Source organism: Panicum virgatum, chromosome 7K (genome assembly GCF_016808335.1).
Source record: "Panicum virgatum strain AP13 chromosome 7K, P.virgatum_v5, whole genome shotgun sequence".
Taxonomy (NCBI): Eukaryota; Viridiplantae; Streptophyta; class Magnoliopsida; order Poales; family Poaceae; genus Panicum; species Panicum virgatum.
The window spans coordinates 50,636,570-50,661,754 of record NC_053142.1 but is presented as its reverse complement, the minus strand read 5'-3'; the positions used below and the strand labels follow the sequence as shown (position 1 = coordinate 50,661,754).

The 25,185-nt window shown below is 57.4% G+C and overlaps 2 protein-coding genes across 2 annotated transcripts; both read left to right on the top strand.

The window, feature by feature from the left end:
* The first annotated feature begins 4,659 nt into the window (after nucleotides 1–4,659).
* Nucleotides 4,660–9,089, top strand: LOC120640376. The gene is made up of 3 exons (XM_039916206.1): nucleotides 4,660–5,250; nucleotides 6,313–8,010; nucleotides 8,061–9,089. The coding sequence occupies exons 1-3, from the start codon at nucleotides 4,660–4,662 to the stop codon at nucleotides 9,087–9,089; spliced, it is 3,318 nt and encodes a 1,105-aa protein (XP_039772140.1).
* Nucleotides 9,090–21,692: 12,603 nt separating this feature from the next.
* On the top strand, nucleotides 21,693–22,850 carry LOC120643156 (auxin-induced protein X10A-like). The gene has a single exon (XM_039919673.1). The coding sequence runs from the start codon at nucleotides 21,818–21,820 to the stop codon at nucleotides 22,256–22,258; it is 441 nt and encodes a 146-aa protein (XP_039775607.1). The 5' UTR covers nucleotides 21,693–21,817; the 3' UTR covers nucleotides 22,259–22,850.
* Nucleotides 22,851–25,185: the final 2,335 nt, after the last annotated feature.

The following is a 25,185-nucleotide window of genomic DNA, read 5'->3' as shown; positions in this document are numbered from 1 at the left end:
GCCAAGGGGGAGCCGGAGAACATGGTGGACGCACGCATGATGTAGCAGCGGCGGAGGACTCTCTAGGACGGCCGAGACGCGGCAGCGCTCCGGCGAGCGGCGGATGGCGACCCCGGGAGCGGACGATACCGTCCCTGCCTCCCTGGGGTGGACGGTGTTTCAAATACCGTCCACCCCTGGGTTCATCCCGTCCGTCCAATATGGACTGTGCGGTTAGGATAATTCAGAAATCGCCTCCTATCTGCTCCCTTTCCCCTTCCCTTGACATCCCAGCGACGAGACGACCATGCGTGGCGCCGGCGAGCCGCTGGTGACAGGCTCAAGCGATGCAGCAGAACGGGGTGCTCGACGGAGCAGCCACGAGTTCTCTACACGGCGGCGCGCCGGCGGAGCCCTGCTCGCTGCCGTAGCTGCGTCGGGCCGTCCTTGCCGTGTCCGGGGGGCACCACAGTCGCCGTCGGCCAACCTGCCTGTGAAACCACCCACCGTTTTATCAGACAGAGCAGTTTCTATATCTGCAGCTCATCCAGCCCTCACCGAGCGAACAACGAGCCTCCATCTGCCTCGGAGGACGATGACGACGACGACCCCACGACGGCACTGAGCGCGAACGCTGCGTGGGGCGTGGGCATCAGGTGTGCTGCGGCGCGCGCAGACAGGCAGCACAGCAGAGCCAAGGGAGAGCCGGAGACCATAGTGGACGCTCGCATGCTGTAGCAGCGGCGGAGGACTCTCTCTAGGAGGCGAGGTGGACGGCCGAGATGCGGCAGCGCTGCAGCGAGCGGCAGAAGGCGGCCCCGGTCCATCCCATCCGTCCAATGTGGACTGTGCGGCTGGGATAATTCGGAAATTTTCTCCTTTTTTTTGAGGGGTAACGGGGGAGAGAGTCCCCACCAATATATTATCGGAGCCTTTGCGGCAGGCTCATTAAAACTTGAGTTTCAGCAGGTTACAGATAAAAACAAGGGGGGATTGTTTTTAGAGAGTGTGACTACATCTTTGAACAAAAGGAGTTACACCAGGTCTCCGTGATAGCTTGGTCGTCGTGCGGCAGTCGGCACCGCCAGAGTCGTGCTTCCGCCTTGCAGCTTAGAATCAACCGTAGATGGGAGGGGGTTTCACCTCTGAACACGACATCATGTCTATGTTTCCAAAGCTGCCAGGCGCATAGCAGCAGGTATGTCGAGTAGTGGGCCTGTGGCAATGCCGCTGGCTTCCTCAGTTGCCATAGCTGTGTAACTGACGCATTTACTGGGATGCAAAAACCCAGTTGTAGCCAAAAACGTTTGGCAAAGGGGCAGTGGAGGATGAGATGGTCAGGGCTCTCCATCTCGGTCGTGCATAAGTTGCATGTTGCATCCTCTATGATGTTCTTAAGCAGCAGGTTTGTTTTGCATTGAATCTTCTCTTGGACCAGTAGCCAGGCAAAGAAACGTACCCGCGGGGGGGGGGGGGGGGGGCATGGTTTTGCCATACAAACTTGTAGAAAGCGCAGTCTCCCATGGATTGCGCATGTTGCGCTGCACGATACACAGGGCCAGCTCGGAGGATACCGTCTTGCGCCGCTAGTTTGCATCTTCTGTTGTCTGGGCACAATGTCAGCACAATATCCTCTGTGATCTCCTCCAGCGTTGCTAGCTCAGCGGCTGCTGCTCGGGTCAGGCGCGGGGCAAAATGCGCGCGAAACTGGGAGGACAGAACTTCAGCTACCGAAGCATCCTTGTGCAGGGAATGGGTGTAGAGAGCTGGAAAGACTTCCATTAGTATTCCCGCAGGCAGCCAGCGATCCAGCCAAAAGGATGTGCGTACACCATTGCCAACATCAGTGACTGTGATTGCTCTGTACACCGGCATGAGCTCTTTCAGGCTGTCCCAGTGGTTTCCGGCACATGCCCCACGTAGGGAGGCGAGGTTGACTTGATCCGCCATCCATTTTGCCCAGGCCGACTCTTCCGGGTGGTGTAGACGGTGGAGAAGTTTGAGAAGCAAGCATTGGTTGAAAGAGCGCAGGTCTTTGATCCCCAGCCCACCTTGCTCCTTTGGCAGACATGCTTTCTCCCACGCAACCAAGCATTGGGCACCGCTGGTTGTGCTCTCGCCAGACCACAGGAAAGCTCGTCGTTTCCTGTCCAACACATCGATGATCCCTCGGGGGAGCAACATGGCAGAGCAGATGTAGATTAGTGCACTATCCAATACTACATTAACCAGCACTGTACGCCCCATACTGTTGAGCAGTGAGCTTTGCCAGCCCCCAAGGTATTTATCCATGCGATCAATAAGTGGAGCAAAAGCACTTAGATTCAGCTTGACGTTGGACAGTGGCATGCCAAGGTAGGTCTGTGGGAAATGATCCTGACGGCAGCCAAGAATGTTGAGGAGCGGTGGTATGTCACATTCTGGAACATGCATGGGCACGACTGTGCTTTTGTGGAAATTGATCTTGAGGCCGGTTGCTTCTGCAAATTGATCCAGGAGGAGTTTGAGTCTGCTGGCATCTTGCACTGCTGCCTTGAGGACAATCAGTGTATCGTCCGCGTACTGGATGACCGGGCATGGCAATTCATGGTTTGCTGGGTGGCGAACATTCCCATCAGTTTTGATAAGCCGTTGCAATACGTCTGCGACCAGTAGGAACAGGTATGGCGAGAGCGGGTCTCCCTGGCGGAGCCCTCTCTTGCAGTTGAACCAGCACCCAGGGCATCCATTAAGTAGTACAGCAGACTTCGACGTGGTGAGCGTTTGGCTGATCCAGGAGCACCAGGTTTCAGGGAAACCTCGGCAGGCCATGATGGTCAGTAGGCTGTCCCAGTTCACAGAGTCGAAGGCTTTGGCGAAATCCAACTTGAGGACGAGGGTTGGCAAACGGCATTTGTGACAGCTTTGGACCAGCTCCAGAGCATAGATGAAGTTCTCCGATATAGAGCGGCCCTTGATAAAACCGGTTTGGTCGATGTCTATCAGCTTTGGAATTTTCTTCTGCAATCTGGTGGTCAACATCTTTGCTGCTATCTTCAGTGAGCAATTTTGGAGGCAGATTGGTCGGTAATCTGCAGGCGAAATGGCTCCTGGCTTCTTGGGGAGTAGCACAACAAAAGCTCGGTTCAGTCTCTCCAGGTCTGCCTCACCGGCTGCAAAAGCATTGACAAAATTCATCACCTTTTCTTCCACTGTGTCCCATGCTGCAGTGTAAAAACCTGGGCCGAAGCCATCAGGTCCAAGTGCACTGTTTCTGTTCATCTGCCGAACAGCCTCTTTTGCCTCTGTCACACTGAAAGGGACAACTAGGCTGCTAAGATCAACTATAGGTACATCTCTGTAGACGTGCTCCAGGTTGAACTGCCACTGCGGGGTGTGGGACTGCCCCAGGATGGAGGAGAAATAACTAGTCACAGCTTCAGCTTTGGCATCATGAGCTGCAATTTCACAACCATCTATCATCAGGGTCTTGATCTGATTTTTTCGGAATCTGGCAGTTGCATGGGCGTGATGAAAAGCTGTGTTGGCGTCTGCTTCCCTGATGGCTCGGAATTTCCCACGTTGCTTCCAGTAAGCCGCACGTTCCCGGACGGCCAGCTGCAGGCGATCAGTGCATGCGAAACGGAGGTAGGATTCTCCTGCAGAAAGAGCTCGGTATTCTTCGTGCAGATCAAAGAAGGCAATGATAAATTTGCAATTTTGAATGATATGCGGGGGAGCTTTCTTACCCCTGGACCAAACCTTTGCTGCATACCTCGACGCCTTGAGAGAGCTCACGAGATCACCAGCAGCGTCGGAGACACGGGGCGCACCGTTCCAGGCAGGGAGGACCGTTGGGAGGAAATCAAGTTGCGCGAGCCAAGAGTTTTCAAAACGAAAGGTGTTCGTTTTTGGGATGGAAGTGGACAGGGTGATAACAAGGGGCACATGATCTGAGGTGGTTCTAGTGATGGAAGTGAGAGAGGAATTTGGGAAGGTTGTGCTCATGGAATTATTGAAAAAAACTCGGTCAAGACGGGCAAGAGTGGGTGAGTTGCGGCGGTTTGACCAGGTGAAAAGACGGTCTAGCAGGGGCAGTTCGAGGAGTGCTAGAGAGTTTATAGTGTCATTGAAGTGACTAGCTAGGTTGTGATCAAACCTATCATTGTTCTTGTCATCACTAGAGCGCACAAGGTTAAAATCGCCAGCGATCACCCAAGCCCCATTGATTTTTGGCACTAGCTCGTGAAGATCTTCGAGGAACGAGGCAGAATCTCGATGATCAGATGGGGCGTAAACATTAGTGATAGTGAAGCTCAGGTTTGTGATCGTGGAAGAGAAAACAGTAGTGAGCGTGTGCTTCCGGGTGATGAAGCTGTGCAAGGTGAGGGAGTTGTCATCCCAAGCAGTTAGAATTCCTCCGCGGCTGCCGCGAGCGTCAACGCAATGGAGGTTCCTAAAGTTTGAAGGGAGAAAGGATTTGGCTTTGGCTGGGGAGGTGGAGTGGAGTTTGGTTTCTTGAAGGCAGATAACAGTGGCGCGATCGGAGCATAGAGCGTCCCTAACAACATCGCATTTGCTATCATCACCAAGACCACGAACATTCCACGACACCAACTTAAACACACGGCCGTTTTGATTCATCTAGGCAAAGCATACACCCAGAGGACATGGAGACAGGTTAGAGGCTCATGCCATCCCATGAGCATAGCAGACAAACTAGAGCTCCCAGCAACTATCAGAACAACACGACCCATTAGCATCAGCCTACGGGGACAGACAGGGCGTGACCAACTAGCACAAGTAGTGCAACACCGAGAGAAAGCGCTACTGCTCCTGACTTGGCATCCCAACGACGCGCTTCCGCACACCGCCTCGCCGCCACCTTTGGCGCCGCGAGCCTCGTCGCTGCTGCCTGTGTCGCGCGTCTCGCCGCCGCCCCCCCCTCCCGTGCAGCGCGTGCGCCGTCGCGTTGCGATCGGCGGCGCCGGGACGAGGAACAGCGAGCGGATCGCCGCCAGGGACAGTGGCAAATTTGTCTGTGCCGCGGATAAAGCGACTCAGTTGAAGGCTCTGAAGAACAGCCTGTCGCTCTGCTCCAAACCTGTCCAGCTCCATGTCACGAAGAAGAAGCTCCTGCAGAAGACAAAGAAGCCCATCGGGAGCGAGGACCTTGCCAAGCTCTCTGACGCCATTGGCCTCGGCGCTGCCACTGCCCGAGCGCTGGATCGGGCGATGGTGATCGGAGACGCCACCACTCGTGCTCTGGATCAGGTGCTCGACCGCCGCAATGTCTGAGCGCCATGGCGGCCGCGCACTGACTGCTTTGCTGCCTTCTGTTAGCAGTAGTGCATGCCTCCGTTCTTATTTTAGCTTCTTTCCCGCTGCGTCGCGTAGTGTTGTTGGTGCTTCACACCAGCTGCGTCGGTCTAGTGTGTGCCTGGATGTTGCCCGTGTCATGCGTTGTTGGCTCCTCGGGGGAGTTGCGAGCAGCGACTGGGTGGTCGTCGCTCCGGTCTGTAACCAGGTGACTCCCACGTTTCAATGAATGCTAACACGGTTCCCCTCTTGATCGTCTCTTGGAATGTTCGAGGTCTTGGAGTTTCTGATAAGTGCAAAACCATCCGGGACACCCTTGTCTCGGCGCGTCTTGATGTTGCTTGTATCCAGGAAACGAAGCTGAGCCGCACTGAACCTGCAAAAGCTCGCTCTTTCCTTCCCCCCCAACTCTCCGATTTCTCTTGTGTTGACGCAAATGGAGCCCGCGGTGGCTTGCTGACTGCATGGAACCCTAGAACGCTCAGCATGACCTCGTTCATCAAACGGCAGCGCACGCTTACTATTTTCTTCACCTCTGCGGCCTCTGACTTGGAGTTTGCTCTCACTAACGTGTATGCGCCGGCCGGCCACCGGGATTCGCTTGGGTTTTTGGAGGATCTGGCTGAAGTTGCCAGCCACGTCCCTGCCTGCTGGGCGTTGGCGGGTGATTTCAACCTCACCCGGGGAGCAGATGAGAACAGCAATGGCAATGTTCACCAACACCTCGCTGACGCTTTCAACGATTCCATCCACTCTCTGGGTCTGATCGACTTGCCCCTGCTTGATCGACTCTTTACTTGGTCAAATCACCAATCCACCCCCACTCTGGCTCGGCTGGACAGAGTTCTCCTCAACACCCCCATGGCCGCCGCCTTCCCCAACTCATCGCTCACCTCCCTCCCAAAACCCACCTCGGATCACACCCCAATTCTCCTGTCCCTTTCCACCTCTATCCCCAAACCAAATGTCTTCCGTTTCGAGAACGGGTGGCTCAAACACCGTGATTTTCTTCCCTCCATTCTCCCTGCCTGGTAGGCGGCGAATGGCCGCGATGCCGCTGCGGCGCTTGTTGGGTCGCTCAAAGCGGTCCGTGGCGCGTCGAAGGCTTGGGCGCGGAGTAAGCGTGCACCACCGTCCCTCCACCTCAATTGCAAGTTTGTGATTTATCTGTTTGACGTGCTCGAGGAGGCTCGTGTCCTATCTGCAGGTGAGACCGTGCTGCGGCAGGCATGCAGGGATCGCTTGGCGATCTCCCTGCGTGAACGGGCGGCGTACTGGAAACAGCGCGGTAAACACCGTGCGATCCGAGAAGGGGACGCGAACACTGGCTTCTTCCACGCGCACGCCAGCCAGCGCCTGCGTCGTAACCAGATCAGGGCTCTGGAGATCGACGGCGTCGTCCTCTCGTCTCACAACGCCAAGACCAGAGCGCTCACCGCGCATCTGCGCGCTCTGCTGGGCTGTTCGGTGCCCACGGACGCCCTCGACGTGGAAGCGTTGTACGCGGGGGCGACGCCGGTGAACCTGGAACGCCTGATCAACCCCTTCACGGAGGCGGAAGCGAAGGCGGCGGTCCGGGCCATGAACCGCAACAGCTCGTCTGGCCCGGATGGTTTCGGGCCCAGTTTCTACACCGTGGCGTGGCCGGTGGTGGCGGGCGCCGTGATGAACTTCGCGGCGGAATTCCACCAGGGCACGGCGGCCCTGGAGCGGCTGAACCGTTCCTACATCGTCATGCTGCCGAAGCATGGCGCGGCCCTCCGCCCCCGCGACTACCGGCCTATCTGCTTGCAGAACTGCTCCCTGAAGATTGCGTCCAAAATGCTCACGACGCGGCTTCAGCAGGAGATCCCCAAGCTGATCGATGTGGATCAGACTGGCTTCATCCGCGGCCGTGCCATCTCCGAGAACTTCATCTACGCCATGGAACTGATCCAGTGCTGCAACCAGCGGAAGCTGCCGACCCTGGTATTGAAACTGGATTTTGCTAAGGCCTTCGATTCTGTGGATTGGGGCTGCCTAGCGGCGGTCATGCTGGCGCGTGGCTTCCCGCAGAAATGGTGCCAGTGGATCGCCGACATCCTCGCTACTACCAAGCTCGCTGTTCTTGTCAATGGGTCTCCGGGCCCGTGGTTTGGCTGCAAACGGGGGCTCCGCCAGGGGGACCCCCTTTCCCCCTACCTATTCCTCCTGGTGGCCGACGTTCTCCAGCAGATGATCAAGCTGCAGGCCGGCATCCGTCACCCAGCAGCGCCGGACTTGCGGTGCCCCGTTCTGCAGTATGCAGACGACACACTGATTCTTGTCCGGGCGGAGCGGCAAGATGTGGAAAATCTTAAAACTGTTCTTGACCAGTTCTCCGCCGCTACCGGGCTCAAAATCAACTACGACAAAAGTACCATGGTCCCTATGCATACCACGGCGACGACGGTGGGCGCCCTGCAAAGGATCCTCGGCTGCCAGATTGGGAGTTTCCCTCAAACCTATCTTAGACTTCCTCTGTCGGACACCAAGCTGCGCTTGACGGCGTTCGCTCCCCTGATCAGTAAATCAGACAAGTATCTTGGGGGATGGCAGGCGACCTTGCTGAACGCCATGGGCAGGGCGGTGCTGGTGAACTCCGTGCTGGACAGCCAGTTGATCTATGCAATGTCAGTGTTGCAGCTGCCGCAAGGGACACTGGACGCCCTGGATCGTCGCCGGCGCGCGTTCCTCTGGTCGGGAGATGAGCAAGTGCATGGTGCGCAGTGCTGGTTGCATGGGAGAAAGTGTGCCAAGAAAAGGAGCAGGGCGGCATGGGGATTAAGGACATCGCGGCGGGAAACAAATGTCTGCTGCTCAAGCTCCTACACCGGCTGTACAACCCCGGCGACTCTGCGTGGGCTCGGTGGGTGCGGGAGCGCGTCGACTTGGCGACATTGACCGGCGATGTCGCCGGCCCGCACTGGAGGGGCCTGGCGGAACTACTACCTCTGTACCGTGCCATCACTTCATGCATGGTCGGAGACGGGGCCTCAACCTGCTTCTGGGAAGATCGATGGCTGGATTGCGGGAGGTTGAAGGAGATGTTTCCCCTACTACACAGCCATGCCATCAGCTCGGAGGTGTCGGTGGCATGTGTGCTACGTGATGGCGTCCGGGCGCACCTCATGCCGCGCCTGACCGCCGGCGCGTGGGAGGAGCTTGCCAAGCTCTCCCCGCTCCTTGATGATGTACTGCTCTCCGAGGAGGACGACCGGCGAACCTCGCCGCTCTCCGGGCCGGAGAACGTGCTGCGCGCCGGCCCCGTCTACAAGATGCTGATGAAGACGACAGGTGCCCCTCTGTGTGCGTTCTCCACCTTTGTCTGGCAAAACCGCGCGCCGCCGCGGATTCAATTCTTCGCTTGGCTCCTTGTTCAAGAAAAGATCCAGTGCAAGACGAACCTCCTGCTGAAGAACATCGTCGACAATGCGCGATGCGAGCTATGCAACCAAGGGGATGAAACCTGCGACCACATCATCTTCACCTGCCCTACTGCTGCAGAGGTCTGGTCCGCACTTGGGGTGAACACAGGCGGGTGCAGTGTGGCCCGGCTGTGGACTGTCCCTTGCCCGGCAACGCTGCCAGCCAAGCACTCCTCGGTTTACATCCTCCTGGTGTGTTGGCAACTGTGGAAGCAGCGTAACAACCTTGTCTTCAATGGTGTGCCGCCCTCCATCTCGCGGTTCTGGTTCGTTTGCAAAGAAGATGCGCAGCTGTGGTGCCAACGGTGGCCGGTGGCGGACCGTGTCTTAGCGGATGTCTGGTGCTCCACGTTCTCTTCAATGTAAATCTTGCATCAAAAAGTTGTTTTCCCCCTTAGGTTTAAACCTCAACTTCTGAAATGTAACTGTTGTACTGGCTTGTTGGCTTGCAAAAAGCCTATCAATATATTCAGGTGGGGATGCTCTCCCCCCCGGTGACCGTCAAAAAAAAAAAGCGCTACTGCTAACTGAATGTGGCAAAGCAGTCCGCGCGCGACACCATGTCGTGGTCTTCATTTAGCACCAAGCAGCACCTGATCCAGCTCCGACACAACCGTGGAGCCAATTCCTGCTGCTTCTGCGAGCTTGCGCAGATCGGCCCCACCCAGTGGCTTCTTCTTCTTCCTCAGGAGCCCTCTCTTCTCGACCTGATCCTGCAGGTCCCTGGAGCACGAGGTCAGTGTGTTCTTGAGCGTCTTGAGCTGCGTGGCCTTTGCTGCCATAGAGATGAAGCCTCCAGTTTCCTGAGCTGCCAGCCTGGAGCTTGGTTCGCGGCGGGTGGTGAGTTGGCGTGTAGGCGCGCGGCGCTTGTGTGGAGCAGGTGGCTGAGCCTTCTCTAGCGTCGGCTCAGGGGAGGTGATGGGGGATGGTGGTGGTGGAGGGGGGTGTCATCGCTGTGCCAAGTCAGCAAGGGGGTAGAGCAATGCACAGCACGGTTACTGGAGCAGGCAGTGGGTGGGGTGTTGATTATGATTGGCAGATGCGGCAGGCGAGGCATGGGGTAGGCGTTGATGAAGCCATGGCAGAGGATCGCCGCTCCGGGGAAAGCAGTAGGATGCAGTGGCGCGCGCACGGCGTCTTGGGGCGGTGCAGGGTCAACTGGCGGTGACGGCGGGCCGAAGTGGGGTGGTGGTGGAGGTGGGGCGTTGTCAGCAGCCGCAGGTGGGGGTGAAGGGGGTGGCACGTTGGGCGGCGACGGTGGCGGCCCGTTGGCTGGTGGTGCTGGTGTTAAGTTGGCAGGTGGCGGTGGCGGTGGCGGCGGCAGCGGAGGGAAAAACGGCCTGAGGTTGCCATCTTCGTCCAGCTGTTCTGCACGGGGCCAGAATCTCCTCTTGGACACGTTGACGATGCTTCCATTCCCGTCATCGGCATGCACCCACACATCACCGGAAATGTCACAGCGAGCTTCCACTGCCACAACGATGCGGAGCGAGGAGTAATCGGAATGGTTCAAGTTCCTTGGGTCGATCTCCACAACTTTCCCGAAACAGTGGAAAGCTTTTTTGATGGGTTTCTCGTACCTCTGTTCGGGGGGGAATTCTCTGATGGAGAGGTATGCCAGGTAGTCAGTTCTCTTGAAGAACCGGTTGGTGGACTGTTCACAGCGCTCAAGTACCATGTGAGCCCCTTCATGGATGATGGGCTCGTGCAGCATAGTAGCTTCCCTGTCCTCTTGGCTCTGAAAGCGCAGCATCATGACACCTCTAGAGGATGGGAGCAGCTCAAACTGCAAACGGGGAACAGCACTGTGCATGGCCTCAAGTATGAAAGTAGCAGCATTGGTGGCCGCGAGAGGAGGCAGAAACACATATGCCAGGCGCAGGGCGTCAGACCAGTTACCAGGTGGCAGCCAAATCTCACGGTAGTCTGGCCCAGAGAAGCTGTTGGTGCTGACGGGAGATGGTGTCCCCCTCACTAGTGTACTCCTCGTGCTGGTCGTCGTCGCTGTCATCCCGGCCTCCCCTGCTGCAGACAGGGCGGACGACATGGGGAGCATCCACAGCGGCAGGCGCGCGAGCAGGCTGTGGAGCCCGGTGCACAGGGGAAGCCACAGGTAGCGGAGAGCGCGAGGTGACGAGCGGCCCGCGGGGAGGGGGAGGCGCCGCTGGTGAGGTTCCTGCAGATTTGCTCCCGACAGTGTAGAAATCCCTTCCAAGCGGCGGCTCAGACCCGCGCTCGGGAAGCGGTGGATTTGAGCTTGGGGAGGCGAGCATGTTGAGGGGGTCAAAGGCGGCAGTGGAAACTGGGATCTGTAGCGGCGGGGGGAGTGGGGGGATGCGTGGTGACGGCGGTGGTGGGGCGGCGTGCTCGGTGAAAAGCACGGGGTGGACAGCCCGGCGAGTGGCGGGGATGGGGATGGTGGGCCGGCCGGCCGGGTGCGGGGTTTGCTCGCGATCGATCGGCATGGTGCACCGGTAGCTCCGGTGGCCGCTGCCGTGGCAGCGCCTGCACCGAACGGGGTCCCGGCAGTCGCGCACCAGGTGGTCAGTGGCGAGGCACCGAAAACAGCTGGCAGAGGAGGAAAGTGGCGGGAGGCGGCGGCGAGGGGAGTGGTGTGGGGCGGATGGGGTGAGCAGGGCAGCGAGGTAAGGTTTTGCGGAGGGTTTCGCGGGGTTGGAGCGTTGGGGTGTAGTCAATACAGATTGGACGTCCAAGCGGACTTTGTTGGTGGGGGTCGTCGCCACAGCGTTCAGCCCGCGACACCTGGCTGTCTTGGGAAAGGGGGGTAGCGGGGGCAGCGGGGCAACAGTTGTGAACGGATACGGGAGGATCCCCGCAGCTGCTGCGGCCAGGTTCTCCAAGCTGGCGGAGTGAAGGTCCCTCTGTCCTCGAGCCCAGCGCTGCCGGCCCAACTGTGGCGCAGTAACTCTGCTCTGCTGTTTGGCCCGCACAGGCGGGTGAGCAGTAAAGCCGTCTTCAGCCCCAGGTTGGAGCTTCTCCGCCTCAGCAATGGCGACTTCTCGAGATGCATGTAGCATGAACGCAAGACCATTGAAATGGAGGTAGCCACGAGCGAGGACCAGCTTTGCCACATTCGAGTTAACCAACGTAGCGCAGAACACAAAAGGACAGACCTCAACCACACGAATCCTACTCGGAGACGCAGTTAGCAAGTATGTAACCAAGTTCGAGACGTATGCGAGGTTAAAACGGGAGGATCGAGAGGGGGGGGGGGTCAGCCAGATTGGAGCGGGGGGGGGGGGGGGGGTTGATCGTGGAAGGGGCAATGGCACCTGGGACAGCGGTGCAGTGGTAGTCGCAGAGGAGGAGGTGTTCGAAAGCATCTCCCGGCCTGGAACTGAGCTCCCGAGCTTCGGAGCCACCGGCGGTCGGTGAGGTCGCTGGCGAACGAGGGGGCAACGCCGGCAGGTTACAGGGGTGGGGGTGGCCAACCTTTGCCGGAGCGGCAGAGGTTGCGGCGGTGGCGTCGGCCGGGGGAGACCGGCTGGCGGCGGTGGGTGTGGGGGCGGCGGGAGGTGGTTCGCCCGTGTCACCAGGAGCGAGACGAGCCATCTTGCTTGAAATTCTTCTTCAAAAAATGACCATCAACACGATGGAATTGACAGGAGGAAGAAGAAGAAGAGCAACATGCTAGGAACTTGGCTTAGAATTTTCTCCTTTTTAACATCCTTTTCCCCTTCCCTCGCCATCCCAGCGACGAGACGACCACGCGTGGCGCCGTCGAGCCGCCGGTGATAGGCTCGAGCAATGGAGCGCGTGCACAGAACGGGGTGCTCGACGGAGCAGCCACGAGTCCTCTGCACGGCATCGCGCCGCCGCCGACGGCGGAGCCCTGCTCACTGCCGTAGCTGCGTCGGGCCGTCCTTGCCGTGTCCGGGGGGCACCACAATCGCCGTCGGCCAACCTGCCTGTGAAACTAGCCATCGTTTTATTAGAGCAGTTTCTATTTCTGCAGCTCATCCAGTCCTCACCGTTATTGAAGCTATCAGTGTCTGATGCTCTTTGTCTTTGAGGATTTTTTTTTTCTGTCACGTCACGAGCGGCATCGCCAGTCCTTACTCCTCTGTTCATGGAGGAGAGAACGCGGGCGCACAACTCAGATGAACAACGATGCATTTGAAATGAGGGGGAGCCGGGTTTCTCAGAAACTTTCCCCATGATCTCGGCTAATCGTCCGTGTATGGTGCGCCGCCGCCGGATCACCACGCCGTGCTTCCTCAAAGTCATTCGAGGGCCGCCGTGTGGAAGGCGCACGTTCAGGACGAGGCATGGGAGGAAGGTACTGCTCGGCGGCGCGCGCGAGGGGACGGCCGCGCCTGGCGCCACCGGCCTGCGCACGGCGTTGAAGCGAACGAAGTCACCGGCGGCGCCGCGCGGCTGCCGGTTCCGGCGTGATGCTTGCGGATGTTTTTTTAAAAAATAAGATGCTTGCGGATGTCGCTCGCACTCTGGCAGCGCTTCGTCGAAGGGGATGGTGGCAGGCAGCAGGTTGGCGCGGACTGCGTGCGTGCGCGCGCGAGCGAAGCGGAGGGACGGAGAGGGCCTCAGTCCCCGATCCAAGTCAATCGCGACCGCACATGTCCGATCTAACGTTCGGGAGAGGCTCAGGGGTGGACGGTATTTCATTTGCCGTCCCTTGGCAACATGGCCGCCATACCCCGCCGTCCAGGTCTCCGCCGACCGGTTCCCCAGCCCCTGAATAGTTCGCGACGAGTTCCAGCTTGCCATGGATGAGGTGGGTTCGTTGTATCGACGCCGTGGACGCCGTCGCGGTGCGAGCGACTCTGCTCCGCGACGTACGCCGGACTCGCGTTGTCGGCTGGGACGCCGACGCCGGCCGATCAGCGTCCGGGTGGTGACTTATCCGGGATACGCGACGGCGAGCTGTGGGCGCGGCGGCGCTGGCGTCTTCGAGAAGCACAGACGAGGAGCATCGGGCACGAGGGCCTCGCACTGGAGGCGGCCAGGGAGGCGTGGTTGCTGCCGACGGCGGCGGCCAGGTGGGCGGGCAGGCAATCTTCCATCAGATTTTATGTATTCCTGACGACATACAAAGGATGCACAACGCCGCCGCAGCAATTGCAAGATTAATCTGTGTCATTGATGCATCCTGGAACTTGGAAACTCGAAATTGATGGCAAAAATGGCCAGGGTTACCCATTTGTGTCTTCCATTGAGTGGATCAAAGCGAAAATACCAAACCATAAGACACTACTGTACCCAGTGGACGCCGCGGCGGCGGCGCGGTTTCAAGCCCGCGCGCCGGCGCATGCAGCCGCGTGCTGGTGGAGCTAATCGTCCGTGTATGGCGCGCCGCCGCCGGATAAACACGGCGTGCCTCCTCGACGTCATTCGAGCGCACGGTCAGGACGAGCCGACGACGCATGGGACGAAGGGACATACTGCTCGGCGGCGCGCGCGAGGGGACGGCCGCGCCTAGCGCCACCGGCCTGCGCACGGCGTTGAAGCGAACGATGTCACCGGCGGCGCCGCGCAGCTTCCGGAGCCGGCGTGATGCTTGCGGATGTCGCTGGCACTCTGGCAGCCCTTCGTCAAAGGGGACGACGGCAGGCAGCAGGTTGGCGAGGGCTGCGTGCGCGCGCGCGAGGAAAGCGGAGGGACGGAGAGGGCCTCAGTCCCCGATCCGAGTCGATCACGACCGCCCATATCCGATCCAACGTTCTGGAGAGGCTTAGGGGTGGACGGTATTTCATTTACCGTCCACCCCGGACGGTAGATGAAGTACCGTCCACCCCCGGGTCGGCGACACGTACGGCCGCCATGCCCCGCCGTCCAGGTCTCCGCCGCAAAGTTTCCCGGCCGTGGACACCGTTGGCGCGCGGTGGATCTTGAGAGGGCGGCGGCACGGCAGCAAGCACCACAGAGAACACCGCGTCGCGGCCGTGCTACGAGGCCCAAGGCATGCGGCTGGCTTTCTGATGCGCACGCGAGGGCTTCGAGAAGGGTACCTCACGTCGCAAGCCGGAACGCGCAGCCTCTGGCCACCTCCGTCACATTGAACTCCAGAGATCTGTTACGAAACCGGTCTGCCGAGGAACAAGCTCGGTGCTTCCTCTCCATCCACGGAGAAGGGTCGACGCCGCGGACGGCGGCGGCGCAGCCAGAACGTCTCGCCGGCGCGGAGCTTAACCTGCTCTCGATTGCAGTTCGTGCAAGCCACGGCTGCGTAATTGACGGACAAGCTTGTCGCATGAACACGTGCCGAGCTAGCTTGCGCACGATTACTATCTGTATCTTTGTTCTTATCTCTGATTAGCAGCTAGTTTGTGCTTGGACCAAAGTCTTTGAAATTAGCCAAACACAATTGCATCTATTCATGGCCTAATTTTCTCTGGGTGTTGATGATTTCCTGAATTCCTGTCCATATATCCTATCGTGGCGAGGTGCAGTAGCCAGCGCCTGCTGGTCGAGGTAATGGCCCAGGTCAACGGGTTCATCGATGGCACGAAATCAAAGATGAGCGCGGCCGCCTGATCACCACACGGTGTGCTTCCGCGACGGCATCCGAGCGGGCATGGAGGCGCACGTTCACGGCGAGGCACCGGAGGAAGCTACTGCTCGGCCGCTCGGTGCGCGCGAGGGGACAGCCGCGCGTGGCCCCAGCAGATTGCGCACGGTGTGGAAGCGAACGAAGTCACCGGCGGCGCCGTGCAGGCACTGACAGTGCCGGCGTGCTGCTCGCGGATGCCGCTGGCTGCCACCTCCGCGCCACGCCGCGTCGTCCCCAGCTCATCTCTGAAGCCGGGTGCTGCGGTTCGACGCCAGCACGGGCGCCGACTGCGCCGAGCTTCGATGGCAGGCAGCGCGTCGCGCGACTGCGGGCGCGAGGAAAGCAGAGAGGGCCTCGCTCCAGGCTCCCTATCCGAGCCAATCTCGGCCGCTCATGCCCGATCCAACGTCAGGGAGAGGCCTGGGGTGGACGGTATCTCATTTACCGTCCACCCCCGGACGCGATACCGTCCAGCGTCCACCCCTGGGGTCCGACCCGGCCGACGCCGTTGTCAACACGGCCGCCCCGCCGCGCTGTCCACTCGACCTGTTGGGCCCAATAATAGTTCGTGACGTGTTCCAGCTTACCAGGGAGAAGGTGCCTTCGACCATCTTTGTCGTACCGACGCGGTTGACGCCGTCGCAGCAGCGCACGCAGCTCGCCGGACACCTGGACGGGTCATGGACGATGGGCTCCGACCGGTGGGCGGCGGACACGGTGCGCTGCGCCGCGGGCGCGACGGCTAGATTTCGGCGCCTAGACAGGTGGCCGGAGCAAGCCGCGCGCGCGCAACGGAGTATCCAAGTATAGCGGAACTGCTATGGACGACGGCCTTGGCGACCACGCCGGCGCGAACACCGCATCACCATGCCGAACACCTTCAGTTGGGTTACTGGGGTCCGGTTCGTCGTGCACGGCAGCTCCGGCAGACGCTGTGAACTGGGGGCCGATCGAGTCGATGAGTCTGGGCGTCTGCGACGACCGAGGGGAACAGCCGCGCCGGCGTCCTTCGGCCGATGAGTGCGCGCGAGCGCCTTGGCAGCGGGTAGTGTTCGCCGAGGGCTTCGGGAGCACGCTTTGGAGTCAACGGTGGAGTGGTTGCCGTGGATGGTGGCGGCCACCTGGACGGCGGCGCGAGGCAGACTGGGGCAAGGGGTGGACGGTAAATGAAATACCGTCCACCCCCTGGGTCTCTCGTTGCCGTTGGATCGTTCTGCACGGCCACGATCGACTTGGGAAATTGGCAGGCAGCGAGGTCCTTCTCCTTCCTTGAGCGCTCGACTGGACTGCTGTTCCCCGGCGGTGACGAAGCGCTGCTCTGAGGGTGAGCTCCGGTGGCTCGTCGACGCGGAGTGGTTTCGATTCCAGCGGGCCTCGACTCCTCGAGGGTTGGTTAGGATCGGCGGATCCTCGACGGCCTGGCGGGCCTCCTGCTCTCCGCGCTGCGACCGCGAGCGTGAGCCTCGCACACGCACTCTGGAGTGTGTGGCGTCCACGGCGGCGCCGCGATGCTCGGCGTCCGCTACAATCCCACGTTGCCATTTTCTCCAAGGGCCAAGGGGTAAACAAAAATGAACTTTGATTTTGTCGACCAGGCACTGCTGTCTTCTGAGGTGTGGGTTTTCTTCCGTATATGAATAGAATCAGCATGAATGATTCCTAGAATCGGCATGACTATGATTCCATTACACTTTAGCAGGCAGAAACTTTGTTCCAAATGCGCAAAAAAAATTCCCTGCAGGAGGGCTGTAAACGCAGCTCGCTTCAGCCCCGCTTCGATGTCCTCCACTTGTCCATCCGACAGCAGTAACGCAAGGCGGCTCGGCTTCTGGCTAGGACGTACGGGAGATGTAGCGACTCGCGGCTCGGCTTCCAAATGCGGCCACGGTTCTCGATCCCGGACGTCGCTACCACCATCGCAGGAAGAGATTGCTCCAAGAAGAATGCCCCAGCCGCCGGGTGGGTGGTAAAGGGCCCAACATTTTGAACTAGAAAATCTAATGACCGGATCCTAAGAAGATCGGGCTCTAATCTTATAAAATTTTGAACTAAAAAATTTAAAGATCTTGTTGGACTGTGAAGAGGCCACTAGGGCCATGGCCCATTACCACCCCTAGCTACAATGTAGTTGCCGTGGAAGAAGCCCGTGAATCCCAAGAGGGTGCAGCCGCGAAGCCGGCGCACGAGCTCAGACGCAGCCGCCCCACCCCGGAGACGAAAGCGACGCAGGCGGTCGAGGCAAGCGGCCAAGGGCCGGGGGGCTCGATCGTCCGTGGACGTCGGAGAGAGAGAGCGCGCTGTCGCGGCGCCCTCGCGCGCAGGGCAGCCATTGCACGCGGAGCGTACGCGCGCGCGGCCGTCACGCGCCCCCGAGCTCGCGTTGCGTTGCATCCGTGCGGCCGCGGCCGCCGGCCCGTGAGCCCGTGGCACGGGTGGGGCAGTATGTACGCGCTCCCATGCTGCGGCACTGTTCCGTCCGTGCATGGCAATGGCAAGCTCCCCCCGCCCGGCTTCTGACCTGATGATCTGTGTGCGCGCAGAAACCGGGCGAAGCTTTCCGGGCTGCACGCTCAGATCATGCATGCACGGAAGAGCTGGACCTGGTCCATTGCCAATTACTACTAAATTGAATTTATTATCTTTGGTCCAAAAAACCGGTGAAGATAGGAGAAGCTAGCTAGCGTTGGGCCGGTAGATGACACCGCGACAAGCTGGCTGCTGGCACTAATAATTTTCACCAACTATCATTGCTCGGATAAGGCGGCAACTAGCAAGCGAGGCAGCAGGGAGAGATCGATGGTGGCGGCGCGGCGCGGCTGATGCGTGCGCGGGAACGCGCCACGACAGCGCTGCGTTCAACTTGAGGAGTTGGGGTACGGTCTCCCAAGAGTGTGGGCGGTCGTCGTGCTTGCCTGCGCCCCCGGAAACCGTGAGCCCGACTAGCCTGCTCGCACCGGTTTCTTGGCAATCTGTTGGCTGCTCCCAAGCAGCTGGTCGATGGATAGAGGCGGCGGAAATCGATCGGAATCGGGCATGGCCGCATGTGTCCTTCGAGCTCCGCTCATGTCGCTGCCGCGACACATGTGTTGCTGATGGCGAGGCCCCAACGGTCTGCTCGTGACGTTGACGTACGTGAAAGCCGTCCTACATCGGTTTCTAGGAGCCTAGGACTAGGATCACATGCACCTGAGCTGGCCGACGAGCGATCACCGGCGGCGGACTCGTACACATGAGCTCACCACGATGACAATGTCCTTTAACACCGCCACGGCACCGGGAACAGCGCATGTTCGTCGTTGTTTACCCTTTTCGTTCCGTCTTCCTCTTCCACGATCAACCTTAGCACATGGTCCACGCTGCAGCGTCCAGGATTTCCTCGTGGTGAATTCACCCCGGCTCCATTCCAGTGGGCTCGAGCTAAGCTGCCACCGATCGATGTAGCTGGGCCTGGTCGTGGACAGTGGTCACTAGCAAGTCAGGGCAGATCAGACCGCACTACGTTTCGTCGTGTCACTGCCACATCAAGTAAGAGATGAAGAAAACACTTATCCAATCCTCGTGGAAACGCGTGTCGTTGCATGCGTGGGTTTTTGCTTCCATCGATCACGCATTGCAAGTTGGAATTGCAGCATGGAGACATCGAACGATCGGGGTGGCGTCCTTGGCCGGCGCACAGCATTTGGGAAGGCTATCTATCTATTATTTTATTATTTAGCCAACAAACGGAGTCTCCACGTTCGCTCTCAAGGCCTAAAATTCCCACGTTAATCGGAGAAAATAGAAAAATAAAAATTATCCACCACTGTCATTACAATAAAAATTAGTCTAAAATACCTCTGTGCCTAATTAAAAATCACACACCAATACCATTATGAAAAATTAAATATAAAATACCATTTAGCTATGTATCAATTACAAATATATATTATTAATAAAAACTAAAGCTAAGAACAATCAATCAAAATAAAATGAAAATAAGAATAATTATCCGCATAATATTATTAAAGCTCAACTAATCAAATTGTTTTTATAGGTAGATCATAGTTGAATTGTTTTAATCAACAATAAGACATAATTTACGATAATGAACATGATGATGTACGGTAAAAAGTTAGTATAACTTTTAAGTAAGGATACAACGACATGCAAATTTTTGAATTTTCAATACTAGTCGCGCAAATACGCGGGCTATACGCCTAGTCTATATATATGGCGTGCCAACCGAGAGGGGCTCGGCTGAAGATGCATAGAAATTCAGAAATCCACTTCGATGGACATTATCAAAATTCCACCTTGGAGATGGCCAAATGGGGACCCAAATTAACATTACTACTTATTTTGAGTATTCAGAGTGTCGATACCCTGTAACAGGGATACCCACTCTTACTGCGGGAAGACAGGACCCGCGTAGTTATCCGTGACTGCGCACACATGACGGAGTAGCTAGGCCCCACGGGTCAGGCTCTTTCCTCACCAAGCCAATGGCCCCGGACCCGTCCTCCGCCGGGGTATGGGTCCAGAGACGCCACATGTCCCTAAGGAAGGGAAACTCCGAGCTGACAGCCGAGGCCTCGGACCCCCCATAGGGGTCCGGGACCTCCTGTCTCCATCCGGACCTCCCTTACCGCGTGGAGGTCCGGAGCCGCCACGTGGCCCGGAGGCACGGACGCGGACTCGTGCGCCAGGCAACGCTGGAAGACTCGCGCACCCACCGCATTTAATGCAGATGGTTGAGGCGTGCTCTGTCGCCACAGCACGCGGGACAGCCTTTGTCAGGCCTCACTGTGCACCGCGTATTACCAAGGTACACAGTGTAGCCGCCTGTGCCGCACCCGCGCAGAGCCCGTCTGCCGCATTAATTGGATACGACGGCACGGCACTTTTCCATCATGCCTCCTACGCCGCAAGCTACGCGGCCCGTTCAGCTACGTGGCAGGCAACGCCGCTAGCTATGCCTGGCGCCGCTCCGACAAGACAAGCGCCTGGACACACCGGACGGAGGATTCCGGGAGCAGGCAATGGAATCTAGAAGAGGGATCTCCTTCGCCTGCGACGCCATGATTATGAACAGTACGTTAACTTGTACTGCATCGTTGGGCCCACCTGTCGGGGTCCCAACGGCTATATACGCGCCCCCTTTGAGATATAAAAGGGGGGCGCTCGCTGTACAGGAGGGGGCTCTCTAGACACACACAAGCTCTCGCGAACTCTCTCGAGGCAAGACAATACAACAAACAGTGGACGTAGGGTATTACGCTCCAGCGGCCCGAACCACTCTAATCCCGCTGTGTTCATCGTGTTCTTGAGCGAGATCGAACTGGGACTAGCTAACCCCTGAGTACACACCCTCTGGGCTTAAGCGGGTGCCTTCCGCCACCCGGCTATGGTTTGCAGCACTACGACACAGAGTAATTTTAGAATAACTTTTAAATTCCAAAGGTGCTTACAAATTGATATTTTCTGTAGAAGCTGATGTGCAAGAAAAATCTATTAGCTTGAAATCGTTTATACTGAATGAAAATAGCAATAAGTCTGATCGATCTAGCGAGACAGGGTCCTCCTCTACCAATGGAAGAGTCAAGGGCTTCTGGGAAAGTAGACGAAGTAGTGTACTGTGCAGTTGTGCACCCATGCCTTCGAGTTGGCATGCCTGGTGCCTGGACATATATGGCATCATCTGTTCAGCACAAGCATACACGGTGTCCTTTTCTTTCACTGTTACGGCATGCCTTGGCGTCTGCAGACAACACAGGCAAGACCAGATATTCAGAGTGTGAACTCCTGCGACTAATCTCGCCTCATCCGCTTGACTGATGTGGTCCCGCTAGTGTGTGCCCGCCCGGCCAGTTCTCAGTAACCGGCAGTCCGCTGGCGTTATGATTTCAGCACCGTTCAGGCATCCCAAAACAGTAGGAATCAGACCAGAAATCTTCAGGCAAAACAAAACACAGGTGCTAAAGAGATGCTGTCTAGTATGTTTCTGGCTGGATGTTCACTAGAAAGAGAGAGACTCGTTTATTCATACAAAAGAAAGGAGCATGTGTAACCTGTGAAGAGGAAAATGTAACATCACCAGTCACAGGCTTCACTTTCTCCCACCAATAGTGCTATCCGCCTATACTACAGGAATCCAGGGCCGAGCAGCGGCAGCACCCAGAAACGACACAAACCGCTTACCAGTTACCGCCACCGCAGCAGAGCTGCCAGAGCACAGAGCCACAGCGCTGCCGGCCTCACCAGGGAAGCAGAAGCGCTGCGCGCGGCGTCCCGGTCCGGTGCATGCACACGACACACGCACGCACGCCACGGCCCAGCTCGGCAGCTCCGCACACCAAAAACGACGCGCCAGCGACGCCACCCCAGTGCCCGATGCCCGGCGCCGCGGCTATATATTGCCCACCCCGTCGCCGCCCAGCTCCGCACCCGCACACAAACAACTCCAACTCGATTGCAAGCGATCGATCGAAGCGCCACTTCTCGAGAGGTTAGCAAACCGCTGCTCGCTCGCCCGTTCCATCCCCATCGCGGCTCTCTTCTTCGATCCAGTTCGGCCGCCTCAACCATGTGCAAGATCGCGATCACGATCCCGTCGCTCGTCTGCCTGCGCCGCGCCGTGCGGCGGTGGCGGTCCCGCGCCGCCACCGCCTCCTCGCGCTCCGGCGAGGGAGCGGGCGCCGCCGCCGCCGCGGTGCCGGCGGGGCACGTGGCGGTGCGCGTGGAGGGCGGCGGCGACGGGTGCGGCCCGAGGCGGTTCGTGGTGCGGCTGGCGCACCTCAGCCACCCGGCGTTCCGGGACCTGCTGCGCCAGGCGGAGGAGGAGTACGGCTTCCCGGCCGCGCCCGGGCCCATCGCGCTCCCCTGCGACGAGGACCACTTCCTCGACGTCCTCCACCGCGTGTCCTCCTCGTCCTCCGCCTCCTGCTGCGGGCCGGCCCTGCGCCATGGGCGTGGCGACTCGCGGCCACTGCTGCAGGGGATGGCCGTGGAGAAGCTCGTGTGCTGAACTGCTGATCGATCGATCCGTCATCGCCCTGCCCTGCTGCAACCGTCCATTGGTGAGCAATGGCGACCAGCTGATTCATTCGTCTGCCTGCGAGACTGCAAGAGCGAGCACGCAAGGAGCTCGCCGGGAGCGGCCGCCAGGGCGAAGGGGAAAAGCGAAAGCGACTGGCCCCGGCTGGCGCGCCGCGCAAGGTCACAGGCGGCAAGCGCCGCCGGGTAAACCGAAAAAATTGCAATATTAGACACTGAGCACTCGTGAATTTGCCACTCCCAATGAATGACATGAATGACACGGTGGGACCATCTGTGCCTATAAAATGTGGGGCCAATGGCAAAACTGCAAAAGACAATGTTTGCGGTCCCATTTTTACAAATTTCTCGGGTAAACCCGTGCTCTGCGAACGTAAAGGGGACGGCCGTGGGGGCAACTGGTGAAGACCCGGACATTGTTAACAACAGCTGTATATGGATTTAGCTAGAATTGTACTAGAAATTTATGGATCCTGATCCCGTGCTCTCTAACTGTAAGAACTTGGTGGATTCTACAACTCAGCTCTATGTGCCAGAATAAAGAAAGAACTTGTTCCCTGTCCTGATACAACTGTTTTGTCGTGATCATCACATGATCATGCATGCATGTGTTTGTGATGAGTTACTGGTGTGCCACCTGTCATCGTCAATGGATCATGGATGTGATTAACCATTAAATTATAGTGCATCTAATTATATACGCTAGCAACTTTCATTTGCCGCTATTCACAGGCCAATAACCTGCGGCCGCAAAAGAAAACGAGACCTATAGGTACATGGTCACATCAAGTGTAACATAATACATGATATCAAATACTTCTCAATTGTTCTTTACAAAGGTCCAACTGTTATTATTACTATTATTTTCACAATTTTTTATTAAATGGTTCACGATTTTCTAGTCTAATTTAAATATTTCGGAGAGCGGAAACAAACTCAACCCATGCTTCCCAATCAAACACACCACCAGCAACCTGATAAATAACAGATTGCCTTAATTTGACTAAAAGGCCTTAAATATTTGAGAAAATTATAACAACATTAATATCACCCGCATTTGAAAAAAAACACTTTTTTGTGATGAAAAAAATAATCTTGAGAAAACTTGAAAATTACGGCGATAGCTTAGGATATAAAGGCTGCAGCAAAATTATGCAAACTGCAAATGAAATGGTGATGCGCATGAATACTTCTCAGCATAGGGGTGAGCTGGGGAAAGGAAAAATGGATTGGGTCCGTGACTAGGATGGCACGGCAGTGGAACAGATCGTTTGTATAGTAGAGAAGTGTTTTCAATGTGTATTTCATTTATACATACAAAAAAATAAACAAGGTACTGGATTTAAAACTTTGGTCAATTATTCCTTCTATTATTTTAAAATATATTTTTGAGACTTGCAGTTTAGACCTTGGGTGATTGGGTCCCGCATTTAACTCTGCATTTGACAGTCATGTTTAGTTCAGAAACTACTACCAGACCCCTGCTGTCCTGGATGGCTTCGCCTAGGCCAACTCTCAGAGTCTAAACCCTTGACGTGGCCATAGCTCATGTTCAGGAATCACCGAATCAGGAGATATATAGCCTATCCCGCTTGAGATGGGATGATGAAGCTGCTCGTATCTAATCTAGCAGTAGTAGGCTAGCAGCTCATGTGCCCGGCCGACAAATCTCCAGTGATGTCTCACAGATGTCGTGTCAGCTATCGTTTTTCGAGCATTGTAGTGTCAGCTATCGTGAAGCCACGCAGGTCATTCTAAATCCACATGCTCCAGGTACTGTCCCCAATTCCCCAAAACTCATAGCATCAGATGCACGCAGGTGAAGCGGAACAGACGGAATCGTTCAAAAAAGAAACAGAACAAACGGCATGTGGGGGCAGGTCCTGAACCTCTGTGGAGTCATAGCAAGGCAACACTTGGCGTCCCGGCCGGCCTTCACGGCTTCAACGACGGCCAGACGCGCCCGCCGATTCGCCGCACGCGTGAAGACGATCCAGCCATCGCCACGTCGCGGTACAGCCAGGAGGAGCGAGGTCGTCAGCGCGGCCAGGGCGATCCCGGCCAGCTACACTGCAGAGTCTCTGCGCTCCTCTGTCCTCTGGGTTCCTAGCCCCGGCTAAAAATTTCGTTGGGTCGCCGCGGCCTGCAGCATTGATCTCCGCTCGTGCACGACGCCGGCGACGACTTGCTGCCGGCCGGAGTGGCCGCGGCGCGGCGAAGCTCGCAACGCATGGCGATCGATATGGCGCGAGTCCGACGGCGTGCGATTGAGGTCGTAGATGACAATCTGGCCGTCAGGCTGCTTGTGACGGAACCGCCAAATTAAAACTCTAAATTAAACGTAATGATCGTCATTTGAACACATCAGGTGCATTAGTTTAATAGTTTAATTTGGCGATCTTTTCTCAACCAACGGCCCGATCAAAACAACATGGAAGTCCCACGCGAAGGCGGGCGCAGATGGTATAAGCACGACGAATACTTGAAAATACAACAACGCGACAATAATAGAAATAACCATCACTTTTACAAAAGAGTTCAATTACAATAGTTTTACAAACTTGGTTCAAATACCAACATAAATTACAAGTGTTACAACTATCAACTAGAATTTGCATCCAAACAACGACTACACTACACTGCTGCCCACTCACAGCCTAACACCACCGGTCAGACCGGCCGAGGACTACCGGTCAGACCGGCCGAGGACTACCGGTCAGACCGGTCCATCAGACCAGTCGCAACAAAACAGAGAGGCTGCACGCTCAGCCCGCAAGCGTGCAGCCCGCCAACGCCCTAGTCCAGGGGGTCTTGCTCATCCACCTTCCACCCCTCTGCACTGCGGCAGATGAACTTAGCACACAGGGGCAGAAGTCAACGTCTTGGGCTCCTGAAATA

What these genes read in the sequence shown, in the direction of transcription:
- LOC120640376 (XM_039916206.1), top strand. Translation starts at nt 4,660, where the DNA reads ATGAGCATAGCAGACAAACTAGAGCTCCCAGCAACTATCAGAACAACA. An exon ending in AGGTGCTCGACCGCCGCAAT is followed by an intron (nt 5,251 to 6,312) that starts GTCTGAGCGCCA and finishes CCTGCCTGGTAG; the next exon opens with GCGGCGAATGGCCGCGATGC. An exon ending in TCTGGTCGGGAGATGAGCAA is followed by an intron (nt 8,011 to 8,060) that starts GTGCATGGTGCG and finishes TGCCAAGAAAAG; the next exon opens with GAGCAGGGCGGCATGGGGAT.
- LOC120643156 (XM_039919673.1), top strand. Translation starts at nt 21,818, where the DNA reads ATGTGCAAGATCGCGATCACGATCCCGTCGCTCGTCTGCCTGCGCCGC.